Here is a 21,645-nt window from a genome sequence, read left to right on the forward strand (position 1 = left end):
AGACTGTCTACAGATAATTGACTAATGTAAGACGGGGCAAGAATGATCACCTGGATTATCTCGTGATGGAATGTTGAGTGGGCCTGTACAAAGAGCAGTTGCAAGGTCAAAAGGGCATTGGGGGTAAAACCGGAAGGGGGAAGGGACAGGATGTTCGTGCAGACCCAAGGTTGTAAAAGATGGAGTCAGACATAGGATGGAAAAGTATTGGTTCTGCTAAAAGCCTGACCCCTCCCCCAGGGTGAGCCTGCTGTGTATAAAGTTAAATGTATAGCAGAGATCGGGGTTCATTCTCTGCGAACTGACAGCCGTGCGTGGTGTCGGGGACACACTGATGAATCCAGAACTTCTGTAATAACTCTGTGCAACTTTGATGAATATATCTGCGGAATAAATTGATACTGATTATACTTTAAACTTACTTTGCATTTGTTTGTGATATACTCTGAGCTTGCAGCTGCTTAGAAGATAAACCAACACGCATGAAGGTGACGATTCTATGAGGGGAATTCCTTCACAACCCAGATTAGTTGGATGATGTACTTTCCCATTATTTACTTTACAAATCATGTGAACACACTGTATAACCACATCAATGCAATTCAGCAACTAAAAGAGTAGCAGCATTACACTCCTATAACATTGTCAGACTCACGATGGACGATGAAAAAAGTTTGTATTATGTTATGATAATAATCTTTCTTGAAAAACATGTGACATTAAAGGGACTGTTTGTAAGATTCAGAAATTGGTTGTAACAGCGACACCTGTGGCCGTTAAGTCAACGAAAGTCAGCGTCCTGTTGCTCGCGCTCGCCTGTGTGCAAGCGCTACCTGAATGTGAGCGAGCATCGGTCAAAACAGTGAGGCGACACACATCAGCTAAAACCACAATATCACTCTATATTTCACCTGCTTGGCAGTAATGTTAGCTGATCAGACGAAGGTCTCTCCATGAATCACTGCTGATCCTAGTGTTGGCTTTTCCTGCTTCAGCCTCCCGACCGCAGTGAACACTGTTTTGCAATACGGGCTTCATAGATATAACTTTGGTGCTTCCGTTTAGTTTGTGTTGGAGTCTGAGTCTGAACAGCGTAGCCACACGCGAGCACGCATGGGACACCGACCCAGATTGATTCATACGTGTAAGAAGTTACAAACCGTCCCTTTAATACAGTAGTACTTTCTTTTACTACCTGCATACTTACTGTAAATGGCCTGCAGACATTTAACAAATGTAAAATCTATAAAGCAATCAGAATTATTGTGCAGAACAAACCACTAAATCTTAATCTTACATGTGGTAATTATTGTATTATCTTCAGTTTGATCTTTTTTATGTTCTTATCTGTATGCAATTCGTTCATGCAATATCATTATACTCTCATTTGCTGTCATCCAATCTAATCTAATCTAAAATCCCTTTTAGTTCTCTGAAAAAGAAGTTGTTGCAGTAAATACATAAGGTAATTTGGTCCAAAAATTCCATTAAAAAAAAGAAAAGGGTTAAGACATGTTAGAGAAGCAGACACTTATATAGTGTGACGTGGCTCGTGCATTACCAATTATTGCCAACACTTGTACAGCTGCCATACAAATGTTCTGACATTGTGCAAGATCAGTAAGTTTTTACTGTGTGACTCAACTTCCAAGAAATAAAACCAAATTGAAACTACAGTAGATGTCCATGTGTGCCAGCAGTGAGAAAACTGATAAGAGCAGAAAGATATCAAGAGTCAGCTGCATAATTGGAGAACAAACAGGGCAGCCTTATTCAAACATAAGTATCACGCCTGACCTCCTTCTGATATGACCTCATGATTGTTCATATTAGAACTTATTACTGATAACTGATAAGCCTTTTCTTTATTTTATCACAGAAGGAAATTTCTTGTTGAAACTTTAATTTGGAAATCAAAGATAGACATCAAAGGGATTATAGCATTCACACTGTATGCCTGTGACTGTACATGCTGAAGGGGCAAAGGCCAAGATTGAGAAAAACAACAATGAGAACGTGTCTGCTGTGAATTGTTGCAGCTCAGATGTGCATGAAGTGTTTTAAAACTGATCCATATTTTCTGTCCCTGTTCTATGTCTGTCAGCTTGTTGTTTTTGTTGTTGATATTTGTCTGTTACATACTGTACATGTGTCCATGTCCACTCTTGAACTTTTTTTGTCGTTGTTGTTGTTGTCTGTTTATTTTTTTATATGTCGTCAAGGTGGCCAGTTTATTCACCCCTCAGTTTTTGTTTTGTTTGTTTTTTTAAAGTAATATGTTTTAACTAAGATTATGATTATTATTAGTTTTATCACTTTTCATTTCCTTCATTGACTATTAATTTGAAAAAAAATTAAAACAAGGTAACTTTAATCCTCCGAAGAGGGGTGGTGGTGGCGGGCCAAGAAATAAATAAATACAAAATAAAATAAAACTGATCTTAACTGTACTAGGCCTACATGGCAGGGAGCAGCTACATAAAACGTGTAACAGATATGTAAATTGTAAAACCTGCATTTTTTGCCTTTTTATGCAGATTAACCACCGTCACAAACTTTACTTAATCTAAAGGCCGTGGGGATAAATCAGCTACCATTATAAAACAGGTAGCTCAAATCAAGCAATCTGATCGGTTTATAGCCGTGATATAATACCCACATAGCACTGCTTTGCACTTTCACAAAGAAGGTATATTGCCAAGAAGTGAAAATCAATTGTTCGTTCCATTACAACATCAGCGCTCAGTTGTAAAGTCACTCTTCCGCCATTTTGGACTGAAAGCGACCACTGGATGCCAGTCAAACGTCCACCTAAAAGTGCTGTACAAAAGTGAAACAAAATCATTTCTATTCTATTGTCATATTCTACCGAAATGGCCTGTGTTGAACAATAAAATATTATACATGTAAATGAGCGTTTTCAGTCCAAAATACCAACACTAAAGGGTGCCTTAAGCTTCGGTATCTAATGCCGACGGCTGTGACAAATGTTGGTATTTGATGCCCTGGGAATGGGAACGGGCTGACCATCCATAGCACGGGATGCTTTAAACATGGAGTCAATTATTTAGAAAATGGAAATTCTAATTTCAAGTCCTGCAGTGGTTTGAGACCTTTATTCTCTTTCTATTTGCTGAAACAGCGTCATCCTTGGTCACCTTGACACAGCTAGTGCACTGAGCAGAGGGAGAGGTAGAGAATATGATGTAAAACTGAAACAAGGAACACATTGGTCTTGAATCAATAACGATTTTTCATAGGTTCAGGTTCAGGTTTTTCATAATTACTGTCATAAAAGATAAGCATTTATTCTCAGTTGAATTATACAGGCTCTTAGCAAATAACTAATCAAATTTCAGCTTTCAGACTTTTGTTGCATCGTCTCTGCTGATCTTTGACACACTGAACCAGACAGACACGCACACCCACGCCTGATATCTTTCCCAATGTATATCAAACAGCTGTTGTGTAATCCTGCAGCTATATGGAACATACTATCTTGCTAATCTACTTTGCAATATCTAGGAATGCTTGGGCAATGAGATAAGGATCTTTGATTAAAATTAACACAGAAGAGGAACACTATCTTTTTTATTTGTATATGGGCTAATAGTAACACACTTATAGGAAGGAGACAACCACAAATGAGAGAACAACGAATTTTAGGCAACCACAAGAATGTGTTAAAGATAAAGTCCAACTTCTGTGACTCAGCAATACAAGAATAGGTTAAAGATGAAGTTGAACTTCTGTGACTCAGCAATACTAATAAAGGAAATGTGCCTGATGCAATGTGGATTATTAATGATGCAAACTTCCACTCACTATTACAAATTATTTAACATTCAGACTATGAATAATGTGAAATAATACAGAATAATATTCTTTAATCATTCTTTAATAGCAAAGAAATAACTCTGGGGAAACATAATAGAATTTAATTCTAAAAAGACTGTTTAAAAACCTTTAATATGGTTTAGTTCACATGCACGCCCAGTGTCGCCGTGCAGTGGATTGAAGGATGTTCAGGAACACAGTAAAAATACTTAATTATTATATATTACTAAAATATGATTGTATGACTGTAAATTATACACTTTTTGTTTTCTTCTTTTTCAGTATTCAACAATCAACTATTTCAGTTTAAATATGCTTTTTAGAGTGCTACAGGAATGAGTCCTTAAACCTGGAAATGAGTTAGCATTTTAGCACATCTCTCGTCTGGAAGTCGATGTTTTTTTTTAATGGGATTTTAGTTAGAAGCCTGAAATAAGGTCTGTGGTTAACACAAGCTTAAAAGATTTTAATGTTTTGTTCTACGATATAAAATACATCAATAAATACCCCACTCCGTTGCTAACAAGTGGCTAAATGAGACTACTAAAGGTCATCGCGCCGACTCGTCCGCCTTTACAGCCTCGTTGTGTATACTCGCGTTCACGTGACCTTGGTGTAGTTCGTTTTTAGCCTAACGTTAACTTTTTACTTCTGTTGATTGCATTCACACTTCAAAAATCATAAAAGTGGTGTTCATTTGTGAAGATTATCTTGCTGAACAAAACGTGTACATGTCATAAGCGTGCGTTTGCCACAGAGCTTATTTTCTGTCGAGGGAACCAGGGCGATGCTCACTTCCTGCTTGGCCTACAAAAATAAGTCATCACTGCAGCACGCTATTTGGTTGACATGTGATGGCATTCGTAATAGCCTATAAAGAAAAAGGACAGCGATAGTGATTATGATACACAGGTTATATGAGCAAATGATTATCAACAGTGTACATTAAAGAAAATCTGTCCTGTAGACCCTGTCTTCATGTTCATGTCTTCATGTGTTATGTTCATAAGATGTACGTCTAGTTTGTACAATACAATCAGGTTAGAAGCTCCTTGAAGTACATGTTAATTTCATATTTTATACATTACATACTGATATGTGTATGCCATAAAAAATTGTTGTCAGGTTAGTTGCCATTTTTCTGTCTTTCCGTTAAGACGAGCTTTTCCAAAATTGTATCTCAATGGTTTTATATGTTGGACACATCGAGAGGAAATGTATCTGTTTCAGTTTCCCGGTGATATCAGTTAAACGTTAACGTAAACAGTTAACGTTTCCATGATTTCAGATAGTGACCTCTTTCAATCTCCAGCTCACCGTCACTAACTCAGATTTTGCTTTTAATTTTAAGATGTTGTGCCAGTTGAGTTTCTCTGTTGAGGGATTGGTAGCAGCTCATTTCACTGTGTGATGTGTTTGCGTCCCTTCATTGTTCACAGTACTCTTCTATTAGGAGTTTTTTTTAAAACACGCACTGTGATGACACTGGTCTGCGGCTCTGAGGCCAACTGGTTGTACTGGTCAGTTGATACACATATAAACTGTCACCACATGATTTACTATGTGATACTCACTGATCAAATGGCACCCTCTTCTGGTAAAAACTAGGCCATCCTCCATCCCTCCATCCTTTTACACAGCAGCTGGATTAAATGTGATTCAAGGTCACGCTAGTTTGTGCTGCATTACTCTTTTTTTTAAATAGATTTTCAGTACAATGCATTAAGCTCCCTTTTAAATGCCCTTGTTCCATTCTATTATATGTTAATGCTTCTCAATGCAAGCCTGACATCTCAATGTAACGGGTCAATGCCTGTAACGAAATGGTTTAATCTGGCTTTAATCAGGTGTCACATTCACAGCAATAACCAGGAAGGTGAGTTGTTGGAGAGCTGGTCAGTGGAGCAGCTGGAGGTTACGGGACTTGCTCAGGGGCAGCTTGTTTTTATATGGAGGACAAAACCTGCCTAAATAAAAAATAAATGACTCTAAATATATTAAATTGCCATTAAATGTACCAAAATTAATATTCAAAATAAATGTAGGTATTCTTTTAAATGATAAAATGTGACATAAATAGATATTTTTGTTTTAATTTGCTTTTTTATTTATTTACTTTTGTATTTATTCCCTTATCTATCTACTCTTCTGTTTGATTTTCTGTTTTATTTATTTATTTTATTATAATAATAATAATAATTTATTTTTAAATCTATTTTTATTTATTTATATTATTATATCATCATTAAATTAAAGTTAAATAGATAACAAAGCAAATTAAAGCAGAAATATCAATTTATTGATTTAAAATTAAATTAATTAATTAATTAACTGATAAATGACTTGATAAATAAATAAATATGCCATTAAATGTACCAAAATAATATTAAATATAAATGTTAACATTAATTAATTGATAAAATGTGACATAAATTTATGTTTGTTTTAATTTACGTCTTAATTTAGTTACCTTTAATTTAAATTTAAATTTAAAATAAATAAAAATAGATCAAATAAATAAATGTAAAAATAAATATAAATGTTAATAAAATAAATAAATAAAATGGAAAATTAAATAGAAGAGTAGATAGGGGAATTAATACAAATTAATACAAAAGTAAATAAATAATAAAGTAAATTAAAACAGAAATATCCATTTATGTCACAATTTATCAATTAATTGATGCCTACATTTATATTTAATATTATTTTTGGTACATAAAGTGCCATATTTATTTATTTATCAAGTCATTTATTTATGCATTTATGTATTTTTGATTTTGGCAGGTTACGTCCTCCATACTTTAGTTCACATCGTGCAGAGTTTCCAAGATGGGGAGCGTATTTGAACCTCACAAGCCTTCTTTTGTAACTCTCTTATGACTTTGAGGCAAGTCAGCATCCCCCAAAATAACTGTGGGGCCTGTGACATGGTTGTTCTAAATTATCTCCAAGGAACTAATAAAAAAGAGAAACTAGTTAGACACATTTTTAATCAAATGGTGATTAAATGACAACTTAAGTAGCTCAAATGTTTGATCTTCCAACAAGACAGGCAAAATAATGTAAAATATGTTTGCGCGGTGATGAGCAGTTTGCATCGGTGTACTTAAGAGGCTAATCTTCTTAGTGTCGGTAAGTAGCCAGCTAGAAATCAGCTACTGTCCAGATTGTCTCTTCCTGCCCCAGATAAACGACTCAGACAACAACAAAGCGAGGCTCAAGGAAAATATGTGGCATGATCGTTTCACTGGCATGAAATATGCACCTCCCCTCCTCCTTTAGGAGCTGTGTTGACAGAACCGTTGTAGAAGTTCTGGTGGGTCTCCTCAACTTGAAGATGTTTGGCAGCGGCACCAAGAGGTGGTTCGTGAAGAGGCAGAAGAGGCAGCAGAGGCCTGGCAGGAGGCCATGTACCAGGAAGAAGAAGAGATGGGCGGCTAAGATCCTCAAACAGCACCGACAAGAGATCCTGAGTGAGCTGGATGTCAGCACGGTGCTCCCCTACCTGGTGTATGATAAGGTTTTCTCACTGGGGGAGTATAAGGAAATACTGGGACACGAGTCCAGCAAGAAGCGGACAGAGGTATTCTTGGACCAGCTGTCCTCAAAGGGACCTGCTGCCTTCTGCTCATTCTGCTCTGTTCTGGAGGAAACATGTCCTCACCTGCTCACCTCCTTTCTGCTGGATGAAAAAGGTACCCACTGATTCATCACTAATGACCAACACATAAGATAAAGGTCATAGAGGGCTGTGTGTGTGCTGATGCTGGAAAACATTTCAGCGTGCATCAGAACGAAACAGCTCATCGATCTGTAGCTGTTTCCACTTAGTCCTCCAGTATTTTCACTTATCTTTGGGTTGCATTTAATTTTCTGTGAGAAAATTGAAAACAAAAAAACAATATAAAGGGGAAGAAAACTACTTTGCAGTAAGCCAGCGCCACAGACTAAGAGCCAGCAAAAATAGCTTCTTAAATCTGTATGGCTGAGGGGATTACTGAGCCGCCAGCGTTCCTAAATGGCCTCTGACAACATATGGCCTCAACGTGGCTGCTGTAGTTTGCAGGACACTCCTTGTCTGTGCTGCACTATTCCAAATCAATATGCTTTACTTACATTTACATAAAATACTCTCAAGAAAAATGATCCGCATTCACAGCTCAGTGTTATCTGAGGATAATATCCCACAATTACAAACCTGTGAGTCCTCCTGCTTACTCAGCCACTCAGAGGGGAAGATGTGTGAATTAGCAGAGCCATAAAAAGTGTCTAATATATTAATCTGTCCCCACAGATGGTGCCCCAGGACAGGGCAGGAAAGGGGGCCTCCCTGTGCCCCCTAATAGTCCAGGAGAGCAACCTCTGTGCTCCCCTCCCATGTACACCGACCCTGTGTTTGACTCCAGGTGAGAGCCACTTTACATTTTACTGACGTTTGAGTAAAAGCATCACACATCTAGAGTGCTTTCATTTCTGCTGGATCACCTTTGTGTTATTAGATGTCACTTTAGATAAACTCAATCTTGATGATGAGGTTAAATCTAAGGCTTCTTACTAAGTGCTGAGGTACAAATATGCTTTCATTTAAATATCAAAAAAAATTTTTGAATTGTCTTTGCAATGTTTTGTGATTGATGACAATCACACTTCCTGGGGAAGAAATAGCAGAAGCAGAAATAGCAAATTATTCTTCTGGTGTTGGTTGATTGCGTCTACCAGACAGTGACAGGCAAACTGCCTCTTGTTATTGTCATCACCTCATCTCACACTCAAGGAACATTGCTATATCAAGTGTTTTTTTCTTGTGAATGGAGCTATTTAAGCATCTGTGTCTGCCCTGCAGATTCCAAACCACAATCTCTGCTCTCTTATTTTCTAATTAATGCCAAATTACTGTGAAGGAAGAACTTGATGGCGTATGGGAGATTTTGGAGCACCTACAGTATGTCTTTTTGCTTTGTGTGGCTAATGTGTGCAAAATGTGGTCGGTAACAGTGTTGCTCATTTGTGTTCTGTTGCTTGATGCTGCTGTGCATGGATCCATATCCAGAATGATGGATGTTGTCGTTGTGTCGAATCATTTCATCGATGTTTTGCTGCATGATTTCTGCACCGTCTTGTGCATGCTGATGTTGTTGCTGATGTTGTTGCTGATGTTGTTGCTGTTATCATCACATTATTGTCTTATATTCTTTTACCTGTCACTACATTGGTTTTAGAACATTTTGCCAAAGGACTGCAGTTGAAAATTAGCTGCCTGATTAACACATTTACAGAGATATTGATTATTGTGTGTTGTTCTTTTTAAATCCATAAAAAAAATTACAAAACACATGAAAAGATGTGTTGGATGTTTTGGAAGAATGGACTTGAACAATGAATGCTAAGGAGCAATGAAACGGTACAAGCAGCTAGTGTTGCCCCAACATCTAAGACGCTTTATGTTCTTTTTTTTCTTTAATTTGTCACTAATCTGTAATTTGACTAATTTGGCAGAAATTATCATTCAGAAGTGAAAGCTATTGCAGTATTATATTCATGATATGTTTACTTAACTGCGTACTGTCATGGTATCAAATTTTCACTACGCGATTATCGTGGCCAAAGCATTCACAACAACTAGGGCTGCACAATTAATCGAACTTTTATCGAAATCGCAATATGGCCTACAGCAATTGTCAAATCACGTGTGTCAAAATATTATTATAAAATTAAATATTGTGGTGCTGCAGAGATGTCCTGGCCTACACATCATATTCTTCAAGCTTAAGAAAACATCTTTGTTTGGTACAGATCCTTGCAAAAATCACACCATAATCATGTTTTTCAGTGAAAATGAGAATAACGATGTAAACAATATCATTCCCTCTTAAATCACAAATCATATCGCAATTGCAATATCAGTCAAAATAATTGCAATTAGTTATTTTCTCAAAATCATGCAGCCCTAACGATAACAATATTATCATGATAGCTATGGAAAATTTGAAATAACTCAAATTTATCTTAAACTTTGTTTATTGTACGTTTTGTCTCTCTTTTGGCAAATTAATTACACACAGAGAGTCTGTAACCATAACTGTATATAAAATGATTGAAGAGGCGCTGGGTTATTTACACAATATCATCATATGTGTATTACTATGATATCAATATTTAATTTTTAAATATCACGGTTATCATCAGTACCGGTACATCGCAATGCCGCTACTGCGTACGGAAATGAAATGACAGAAACGAGGAGCATAAAATGACATCTGCTGAGCTTTTCTTCTGTATATTTTAGAGAGCGTCCGGAGTGGTCCGGTACTCTGGTGCAGAGTCCTGCGAGGCAGCTTTTGTCACCGTGTGTCAGGCCCTGTGAATGCATCATGACTGAACGTTGGTGTCGTTCTGGGTGTGTGTAGACCCCTGGAGAGTACCCTTGGCCCAGCTAACACAGCAGGGGGGAGGGGAGAAGCAGAGAGCAGTTGACAGTGTGTGTATATGTATGTATGTGTGTGTGTGTGTGTGAGGTAGAGTGCTTGCTTGGATGTGACGCCTGAAGTGACGGGACAGACAAGCTGATATGCTCCCTAGACCGTTAAGAAGGCCTCTTTAATGTATGACAGCTAAGTCAGCACGGAGACAGCTATCCCAGTGGTCTGGCCCTTGGCGTTGACACACACAGACACACACACACAGACACACACACACACGCAAACAGGCTGACAGATACAGACCAACACACACAACACAGTATAGCAGCACACACAGCCAGAATAGTCACAGAGCCTCCACAGGAGATGCAGTACGCTAACAAGGAAATGTAAGTCCTCTTGAAATTTCATGTCAGAGTAAATACTTTATTTGAAGGTATGCCAAAGTCTCTAGAGTATGTGATGATGCTAACATCTGGAGGTGTTATAGGAAAGGTAAAACTTAGGGGAGGATGTTTTTGTTGCTCTTTTGATGTAAACGTGCTTGTGTGTTACCTCTTAATACGGGCTCATTCAGACACAGCGTTGGGCAAGGTTGACTGCATGTATTTGTAGATAAAAACAGCATAATCTTTTGTTTATTCACTCTTAAGGAGAAGTAGGACAGAAACTGCCTCAAGTCATGGATGCTCAGCTTCTGAATTCGTGTGCCAGCATGTGTCCCTGTGTGACAGAGTGAACCATGTCTGCAGCCGTGCTTGTTATAAATGTGCAAACAACCTGGGAGTATCTTCCTCGTGTGTGTAGGTCTTCCACCTTTCTCATCTGCACACTTTCTCTGATCCACAGCAGAAGAGCAGATTGATTGTCAGCTGTGCGGGTTCAAAGAGACACCGTGTTTATTAGTTTGGCTTTCGTCGTCCGCCTCTGGTCAGTATCCTGCTGACTGAGAGCGAACATGCAGCATTTAATCACATCTCTGGGTTTTCTGTCTTTAAAGGGCACAAAGGACCCGTGTAGGAGCAGCGCGGGAACCGGTGTGAGGCAGTTTAAGGGCCGCTGACTGCCATATCGTTTTCACGGGACTGTTGTAGTATTTTTAAACCAGCATATAAAAACATTTAGAGCAATCATCTCAAATCAAAGTGCTGATTTAAGTGCATTAAATGCATGATTATTGATTGGATAGTTTGGCTTTTTTTTAGCCGCAGGATCTATCACTACAGAGGTTGTGTGTGTGTGATTCACCGGGATGCGTTGGCCATGTGTCTGGATCTGTGGCCTTATATGTATATGTGAGGCTGCAGCGATGATGTAAGTCACCGTGCCTTCATCCATAAGTGGAGAAAATGAGATGCTGGCAGGTTGAGGAGGAGGAGGAGGAGGAGGAGAGGAGAGATTAGCTGGAGCTGCGAGGTTATGCTTCTCTGTGCTGATGACTCACCTCACAGCACATAGAGAGAAAGCACTGCGACAGCACTGAGGTGTGACTGTGTGTGTGTGTGTGTGTGTTTCATTACGCTTGTTCTTCTTGCTGCAGTGCATTCATGTGAAGAGGACTTTCTCTGTGAACTTCTCCTCTTTGTTTGGTGCAAAAGTAATAAATCACGGTGTTACAGCGGTAGTGGTTCTCAGGGCGTTCGTCCAGGTTTGTCTCCTCTGGGAGCAGCCTCTGAGTCCTACAAACCAGCTTTGATTTTGCTGTACGGAATAAAGTGGACAAGAGAGTCTAAGGACACGAGAAAGAAGGGCAGCCCCGTCTGTCCTATTTACTTGCTGGAGGAAAAAGTGCTTTAGTGTGTTATTACCGCACACGTGTGCCTGTTATCTCCGTGTGAACGTGCTTGTGTCGGTGTGTGTGCAGCATGCAATAAGAGATGTCAGCAGAGGGATCTCATGTGAGAAGGGTAATGATTGGGCCGACTGCTCCGAGCCATTACCGTCGAGATGCAGAGGGGGGGGGATGCCAATGTGAAATCAAAGTGCTGCAGTGGAGTGTGCATGGGTATGCAGCGGGCTTCAGACTGCAGCACAACCACTGACCCACTGCTGTCTCAATGCTTCCCCACTGACACACTGCTACTGGTTCCCATACTCGCTCCCTGTAATGTGTGTGTGTGTGTGTGTGTGTGTGTCTATGAAGGAGAGAGAGGGGAGGCTTGTGTGTGTGTGTGTCCACAGCATTTTCCTCGTCCACTAATGACTGCTGTGTCGTCTTACATGCCTGATAATGACGATATGTAGTGTCTGATTAATCAGGAGAGTTATCTGAATGGCGTCCTGGTCAATGGGAGGTGACAGGGTGCGCTGCTGGTAGGTTTGTTGTCGCTCTGATGATTCCATTAGTGGTGTATTAGTTGAGAGGCTACTAAAAGGAAGCAGCGATGCCACCGCCACCGCCACCGCCAGCATGCAGCCAAGACTCAATCATTCTACACCTGATCTAAACCTACAGTGAGGTACCATCATGCTACCTATTTTCTGCTAGTGCCAACTATTTAGTTATTAGGGCTGTGTATTTGCAAGAATCTAGCGGTACGATAAGTATAAACATACAGAGGTTACGATTCAATATATTGCGATATTTAGGAAAACTGTCGTAGTATAAAGAACACACCACCATATGTATAAAATCTGAGTAAAAAAAGTTTACTTTTTTATGCAATCAGAACAGTGGGATCTACATTTACAGTATCACAGTCCCTGTAACATCCAACATCATTGCACTGATACACTGAGATAGTGCATCTCTATGCAAATGAAAGTATTGCCTGTTAATCTTTGCATGTAAACAATCAATTAAAAATCAATACGGTGTTTTTGAGAACTGATATGTATCGCAAAACATAATATTGCAATACTCGATATTTCTGATATTTTCTTATCTTCCCCTATTTGTTATTACACATAATTTAGTACCAATACTTTCAAAAGAGGTTTAAGTTTTACTGGGATCCAAATCTGATAAACCTACAGAGAATTATCACCAGAATATGAAGCTCCCCTCGGCTTTACCAAGTTTTAAAGTGAGTTTCAGGTCATTGTTTAGCAGTCCGACCTGCAACTTTACTGTTTCAGTAACTCGCACTGCTCTCATAACGTTGTTTTTGTTTTCGATGAGAAAGCTCTAAAAACTAACTGTAAACTACCTGCTCAGCACGAAACAGCAGACACACACAGTTAGCAACTAGCTGGTGAACATAGTGGAGCATTTAGCAGCTAAAGAGACAGATATTTCCACCCAGGAGTTGGTGGCGACCAAAACAGAGATAAAAAAGAGTGACTATTGGACTTAAATTTATAAGGTGGACACAACCACGACTCCAAATGAATGATAATGTTGCTCCGTAGCTGCTGGATGCGTAAATAAGCAACATATCAACTTAAAAGAATTTGATGTGGCAATGTTGTTTTACAACTTGTTTCTGCTGCCTCCAAGTGGCCAAAGAATATCCTCTAGAAATAATAAAAAAAAAAACAGCTTATAAACTCAAATTAGTAAACTAACTAAACTAAACTTAACTTAAGTCTCAGAACATAGTCTGTATTTTCCCTTTTATTAGTACCACATTAAATAGTTCCCTCCAGATATGTATTAGGATATTATGGACCTGTAAATTAAAGCGTTACCATTTGATTTCCCAATTTAAATAAAATTCTGGTGCAACACTGAGTCAAAAAATAGCAGCCTAAAAAATAAACAAAAAGGTTGCTAAACCCCCCAAATTCACAGAAAAAATGTGTGTCCTCAGTGGAAGCTACAGCCTACTGCTGATTACATGACTGGATTTTTGACCTGTACTGATTCTATCCTGTTTCAAACTGTGTAGCACGCTTGTTTCATGTGTGTATTACTGTTTATTTTATATGTATATATTTTAATTTCTTCTTGCTACACAGAGAAGCTTTTTCACCAGCAGATACTGCATGGGAGATTTTTTTGGGCATATGAGCACGGGATGAATTTAGGTTCCTGTAATGCCCTGAAGGGTTTTCTGCTTCCAGTCACCCAGAAGTAACTAACTGGCAACCACAAAAAGAGCAGTTTTAAATAACAGAAAAGGCCTGATGTTCATTCTCTGCACATTATATCAGGCTTTGTTATAAATATCATTTATAAAATACCTATATAAACATAGATGTTTATTTTAGAAATAGGGACTTTAACCATTGATTTCATTATACATAATAACCACACGCTGTAGCGTATTTAAACTTGCAGTCCTATATTTTTACCCCTACACTTGCCATAGAGGGGTTTACACTCTCTGTACTGTAGTATAGCACACACTATGTGGAGGATACTTTAGAGCACTACAGTGTCATGGATGCATACATTTTTAGCAGCATGGGCCACAGAGGGACTCACTCCCCTGACGCTGGCGGTGTCAGTGCCATGCTCTGCCTCTTCAGCTGTATGGTGGAAATCTTTTGTAGGTTGCTTAAGTTAATTTTCAGCATGTGCTTCAGTCAGATTTTTCCTAATTAACTCACCAGATAATCCCTTTATCACATAATGCTTATAACAGCTATTGTAGTATTGTATTTCTCACGGTAGATAAATCTAAGATCCTCAGTTTGCATTTATCTGGCCTCCTCAGACCTCTTACTGTCAGCAGCTTTCTTTAAGTCTGTCTGGCGTAGTGAGCGAGTGTGAGAAGTGCACCTCTCTACTCAGGTGAGCACTTCTCTACTCCTCTAAGACTTCAAAGTCTAGACTAATCGACTTACTCTGAAGCTTAGAACGGCACAAAAGTGTCAGTCTATTGACTGAAAAACAACCCACGCCAGCCTCTGTTTGCTGTTAATGACAGGTGGTGTGGGCGCAGTCCACTGAGACCGAGCTGCTGTGTACTGCACCTCTTACAAACATTAAGTCACTGTATAATCTGCAGCGCAACTGAGAAGCAGATTTTCTTTGTCAAGCATCAAAATATGTCACTTTAATTTTAAATTACTTATGGACAAGATAAACTACTATTTAGTTTGTTCTGATATGGGGAGAAAAATGTTCAGAATCACCAATAAAACAACTCTTAATTCATATTTTAGGCCCACAACATCAATAGTTCCCAACATGCCCGAGCTCTCTATAAGACAGATAGTGTAAGAAACCTCAGGAGATGTAATTATCTCTCTCAGGTGTGAAATATTGTGCATGTGGGGTTTCCTTTTAATAAATCCATTAAAAGGTTTTCAATAAAATACGTACAAGAGGTGTTTCCAGTGAAAAAAATCTAACAAAATTAGTTCAGTAGAATAAGTCCATTAAAATGTCCAATAGCGGGTGTGAGGTAGGTAGAGGAGGGGAGACATGAACTGGTGATTTTGGTACAATTTTCATCCTTTATCACCCATCCAACTTCAAGAGAAATGCCACAGATTTTTCACTTTCTCTGTGTATTCTCATTTCTTGAATTTTAGATGACTCTACAGTAATATTGGACATCAATATTTGCTCTGCTCATGCCTGTGGCAATCTCATTTATTGTAATTGATTGGCAATGTTTGAATTCAGGTTATGGAAAATATACTGAGTGTAACAAATGTCTATGTAACAATGAGAGCCAATTTGTTCAAAATGCACCAGCAGTCTCCAAGCTTTTGCATGTGACAAACAAATGAATAAACCCTGTGGTTCCCTGCTTGGACCAAATGGGATATTTTATAAAAAAAATGCTGCCTTTCTGTGTGGAGCTCCGGTTCCCGACCACAGTCCAAATACATACACAGGTGTAGTAATCTGGCAACTGAAAACTGCCCGTTGGTGTGATGGTGGGGAGTGTTGATGGTTGTCTATCTATATAGTAAGTTGTGTATCACTTGTTCAATGTGAGCTGAGACTCCATCCAGTCAGTAACCAGCCCAGTCTCACGAAAAGGCATATGAATGACACGTAATTTGCAAAGCATTTAGTGTGCAATAAGAACGCCATTCTTGCTTTTGGCGTGTCATTTGTACGCCATGTAGACTGTTCTGAGTCCAATGTAAACATATCTGCGTAAATAGACTACGCTATAGAATAAAAAGTGAGAAAGCCTGCTTGTGGTGGGCTTAGTGACTTTTGTCTCGTTTTTTAGTGATGCTTGTGACTTTGTGTTTTCCGTACTTATGTGACGTAGATTCCGTACGTATTTTACTCTGTTTACGTGCTTAATTTAAGCCCAACCATGTTGTTTTTTCTAAACCTAACTATGTGGTTTTGTTGCCTAAACCTAACCGCAGACGTTACCCTAGTTTTACCCCCAGTATACTCCTGGTTTTGTTGCGTGGCGTAAAAATGACGGCGTACAAATGACACGTGAAAAGTCTAAAATGAGTCCTCATGACAATGTCCTTGTAATGTGTCATACGCCTTCCATGAGATTGGGTTGCAGTAGCACTGGATGTCTCGTGTGTGATGTGCAGAATTAAAACCACCTCTGGCCATATCATTCTGTTACGGCAGGTTTCAGGAAAATGTGACAAATGTTGTGTGAAACACAAAAGTAACCGAAGAATGGTCCCTGAACATTTTCTATAGCCTGTTCCCCAATTTCATTGTGCGAGACATTTAAGTTTAATTAACCAGCAACTGTATCATGTTAACATCTGGCATTATAAAAAGAGCCAACGGAACCTTTCCTATCTGCGAGTGTAGGTGTGCTGACTACTTTGATTTTATATCAGTCAGACATACAGTAACATGAGCAGCAATCCATTATATTTGGTTGCCCTGCTCGTTTACAAGAGAGATAACTGAGTCAGACGTTTAATAATAATAATAACCTCACTCAGCTGTTCCACTCAGTACTTTTACTTTACATTCACATTGTTCTGGGTGTGACAGAGTAGATTGAGTCCATATGAGCTTGAAGGTTCATTATTGACCTTATTGACCTTGGATCAGTTAAATCTTATGAACTTATAATAATATGGTGAAGGCCATGGGATGCAACAGAAAGCTCCTGAAAAATTCCAGTAATTCAAGCTGTCAGTCTCATTTTATGGCCGTCATCAGCAGATGGGTTTTACTCCAAACACACATAAAATATCTGGGATTAATACTCTGATTTTACTCCATTCACTGATGTGGCTGAAAGTTCCTGAAAATTTCCATTAAGTGGATCTTGCGCTAATTTTGTTTTTATACAGTATATGTTTAAGTAACTGCTAATAGACCTTTTTGACAGCAGACATTTTGTCATAGTAGGAAAAGCACAGGTGTTAACATTAAAGGTGGCTCAGTAAACCTTGACAGCAGGTGCGTTTCCATCTACCTGTTTTTATGTGCATTTTCAATTTGCACTCAAAAAGTGTGTGGAAAGAATGGAAATGCCAAAAATTTGAAGACTTAGCGAATACGTCATGACAACATGTGACTTAAAGGGTAACACCACCTAAATATAGAATTCCAATATGTTATTTCCATGGCCTAGGAAAGCTCAATCAATATGTGTGAACATGAGCTGCTCTCTCTCAAAGCCAGAAAACTCCAGTATAAAGTCTGGAGCTGCTCCATAGACAATGGGAGACTTTTGTGGACCCACAGAATGATTGTTTTCTTTTTCAAAATGTACCCATATACTCAGATCATTCCTCTGGGTGCTCTCAGTGTCATCTATAACATCTCTACCAATTCATTGTCTATGGAACAAGCTCCACACTTTATACCCAATGAGATCACAAATGTGAGTTTTAACACTCTAGTTTTGGGATTTGGGAGAGAGTTCATGTTTACTAGTATTTTTGGGCTGTCTCAGACCATAGGAATAACATATATGAATATTAAAAATGGGCCATTTTTCCCCGTTAAACGTCCACTGAAGCTGACAGACCGGAGGAAAACAACCAATCAGAGCCGAGCTGGAGCCTGCCGTCTATAAGCAACTGTCAATCACTCACAAACTCCGATCAAACAGCAGCGCTGATCAAATATGAATCAATATTCTGTTACTGTAACGCCTATTTCACACCTCCAGTTTTTTCCGAAACATGTTGTAGTGTACTGTTTAGCTGTACAATGAGAAAGTTTGTGACCCGGCCGGCAGCCATGTTGAGATAAGTTGAGCCAGCCGGAGCACAGCCAATAGGAACGCTCTCTCTCTGAAATGACCTGTGATTGGTCAAAGTCTCCCATCACGGGCTAGATTTCTTTTTTCAATACCAGTGAATTTACACAATTCTCAATACCAATTCGATACCATGGTAAAAAAAAACAAAAAAAACAATGAAGCCCGTGTAATTCAACACGCACTGCTTTATTAAAACATTTGAACATTACAAAAAACAGAGGCATGTAGCCTTTAAGTAATAAATAAAAAGAAACGTCTATTAACATTGCAAAACAGAACAGTGGCATGTAGCCTTCAAGTATTTAAAACAAACAATATTGTCTGGATGTCTGTCTTTGAGGTGCTTTGCTAAATTGGAAGTATTTCCTCCTTTGGAAAGAAAAGTACGACGGCACCGTTACTGCACCGCACACTGGTTTTTGCGGATCTATTATTACTCCTTGCAAATCCGCCTCGAACGCAAAGTACTTCCATACCCGACTCTTGCTATTTGTTTTCTCAACGAGTTGAGGCGGAGGTAGCGCTGCAGCAGCTGCCATCTTTACCGTCTCGTGTTGTTGTTTTTTTCTGTGCTGTTACGGCGTTCTTCTTCTTCCTTCATTTCACGGCAGATGAGAACACTTGTAAGCGTATACTGCCCCCATTAGATCCGGAAGAATCGCATCTTAAGTACCTCCGCTCCGGTACCAAATGACCATTACAGGCGTCGTTCGGTACCAAAGAAAACGAGTACGGTCACATTTTTAGAATTTTGGTTCCGAGTTGGTACCGAAGTATCGGTTCTCGTGACATCCCTTCTGAGAGGTTATTATGGAATTTTTGCCCAATGATGCCAAAAACATTCTGCCTACTGCAGCTTTAATGCTCTGAATATCGTAAAGAGCAAAATTAGTGCCACAAACTGAAGCAGCAAAATGGAATTCAGCCACCATTAATTTTTAATATTTGCACCTGCTACTGTGACATGTCAAAAATGTCTTCTGACTGTGAGACACAGAACAGGAAGTGCCCACTAAAATATCTCCACAAAAAAAAGGTGTGCAGGGGGCTCATTGTTTCTAGTTCAGCCCCTGTTCATAGTCATTATAGGCTGCTTGTTCCAGGGTGTATTATTGTGTAAAACAAAGATACTCCCTGTTAACAAGTAATTACAGACAAACTGTAGACTTCCTAAACAGATGCTACAACTGAGCCCCTCCAAACTGAATCTGCTCCCTCCTCCTCCTCCTCTTCCTCCTCCTCCCCATGATTGAGCCATGAGGAGGTTCAGAAGTCTAGTTTTCTCTCAGAACACTTGAATTACAACATGCTGAAAGGTTATTATGGAATTTTTGCCCAATGATGTTAAAAACGTGTTGCCTACTGCAGCTTTAATGCTCTGAATAACGTAAAGAGCACCTTTAAAACTGAAGCAGCTAAATGGAATTCAACCACCATTCATTTTCTTATTTGCACCTGCTACTGTCACATGTCAAAAATGTCTTCTGTGAGACACAGAACAGGAAGTGCCCACTAAAAATATCTCACCCACCTCCACAAAAAAAAAAAAAAAAAAGGTGTAAAGGGGTTCATTGTTAATATTCATTATAGGCTTCTTGTTCCAGGAGGTATTATTGTGTAACACAAAGAATATCCCTGTTAACAAGTAATTACAGACAAACTGTAGACTTCCTAAACAGATGCTACAACTGAGCCCCTCCAAATGAATCTGCTCCCTCCTCCTCTTCCTCCTCTTCCTCCTCCTCCTCCTCTCCCTCCTCCTCCCCTGACTACACTGTACACACTCTCTCTCCCTCTCTACTTCACACACACACACACACACACAGGACGCCTGGACGCTGCAGCGTTTTTTAAAGAGAGTGTTTCCAGCCCCGGATAGGAGGAGGGAGGAGGCAGCAGGGAGGAAGAAAAGGAAAAAAAGGAGATTATAATGTCCACATCCTGACCAGTATATTTGAAGAAAAAAAAGAAAAAGAAACCCACAAATCGGATGGATCGGCGGCGCTAAAACCAGCCCGGTGTCAGAGTGTCATTGCAGGCAGAGAGACATCATGGGTCGCAGCAGCGGTACGGCACCTTCAGCTCAGCTCCTCGAGGAGTGTTTCCACTGTCAGTCCTTCAGCGCTGGAAATGGCGTTGTGATGATGATGCTGAGCATGGAAGAAGACGCAGCAGCAGCGGAGGCGGATGCCAGGGAATAAAAAAGAAATATATGATCACCTGTGCTTTTCTTTGGGTTGGATTTTGTAGTAGCGGTGGACAGTACCATGGTGAATTACCAGAAATACATTACTGTTATGCAGCTGGCTCTGGGGGTGACCGCCTCCAACAAAGAACATTGTCTTCCTCCCAGGAAGCGTATGTGGTGAGTATATGAATCTTGGTTGCGGATGATGATGATGATGATGATGATGATGATGCAGGTTGGGAGAGATGAGATAAAAAAAATTAAAAAAAAAAGGGTGCGATGGATGAGCCGAGCTGTCGCCTCCCACATCCACCGTCAAATGATGAGCAGGGTCACAGATCTCACTCTCCCAAAATGAAATCCTCACTGCAGCCAGTCTGCACCATGTTTGCAAGCATCTCTAAACCTACACTGTGGTCGTGCATGCTGGGGGAGTTTGTGTGCGCGTGCCTGTGCGCGTGTGTGTGACACCTATAGTCCTATTGTCCTTCCTCTCAATCTCCATCTCCATCTCCATCATCTCCATCTCCATCACTTTGTAAAGTTGAATGCGTATAGGGATGATGTCATAGCCTCACCACTATTTCTTTGCCTCTATAACTTCATGTGCTTTTTAATGTACTATCCTGGCCTCCACTGCACTGCTGCTGCTGCTGTCACTGGAAAATGTCATCATCAAGCTAACCATGTGGTAAACCATCATCACCCTCTCTTCCTCCTCTCTTCCTCCTCCACTGCTGTGTTGTAACTGATTAATAATAAAATGTAAAGCATGAAAAATCCTCTCCTGTTTTTATTTCCTGTGCTGCTGCTGCAGCCAGGCCTCTCTGTGCACCTTCTCCATTGCCATGTCTATTAAAACCATTCTCTGCTCTCAGCATGTGTGTGTTTGTGTCTTGTCTATATCCACCTCTTCCTCGGTGTCCTCATTACTTTGTGTGCTACAGTATATATCGCAGTGACCACATCTCATTGTCTCTCCTGCAGGCCTCGTTCATTTGTTTACTTTACGACGGTCCTGCTTTCATTCCTGTTTTTTCCTCACTGTAAGCAGATTGCTGCCGAGGCTGCAACGCGTGTGTGCGACAAAGTATCCCTAATTACAGCCGGATTACCATCTTGTTTGAAAGCAAAGGCGGTTAAT

At 39.6% G+C, this 21,645-nt stretch overlaps 1 protein-coding gene across 11 annotated transcripts in view; it reads left to right on the forward strand.

Moving 5' to 3' along the window:
* The first annotated feature begins 7,020 nt into the window (after positions 1–7,020).
* tjp1b (tight junction protein 1b) overlaps positions 7,021–21,645 on the forward strand; it is a 97,983-nt gene continuing 83,358 nt past the window's right edge. For 7 of the 11 annotated variants that reach the window (XM_037766255.1, XM_037766259.1, XM_037766260.1 and 4 more), the window contains exons 1-2: positions 7,022–7,535; positions 8,135–8,246. In XM_037766255.1, the coding sequence (XP_037622183.1) occupies positions 7,100–7,535; positions 8,135–8,246 (548 nt within the window). In that variant the 5' untranslated portion in view covers positions 7,022–7,099. Of the gene's footprint in view, positions 7,536–8,134; positions 8,247–20,082; positions 20,679–21,645 lie in introns of those variants that run through there. The other 4 variants (XM_037766256.1, XM_037766261.1, XM_037766263.1 and 1 more) reach the window with 4 other exon arrangements.

Source organism: Sebastes umbrosus, chromosome 4 (genome assembly GCF_015220745.1).
Source record: "Sebastes umbrosus isolate fSebUmb1 chromosome 4, fSebUmb1.pri, whole genome shotgun sequence".
In the NCBI taxonomy this organism is placed as follows: Eukaryota; Metazoa; Chordata; class Actinopteri; order Perciformes; family Sebastidae; genus Sebastes; species Sebastes umbrosus.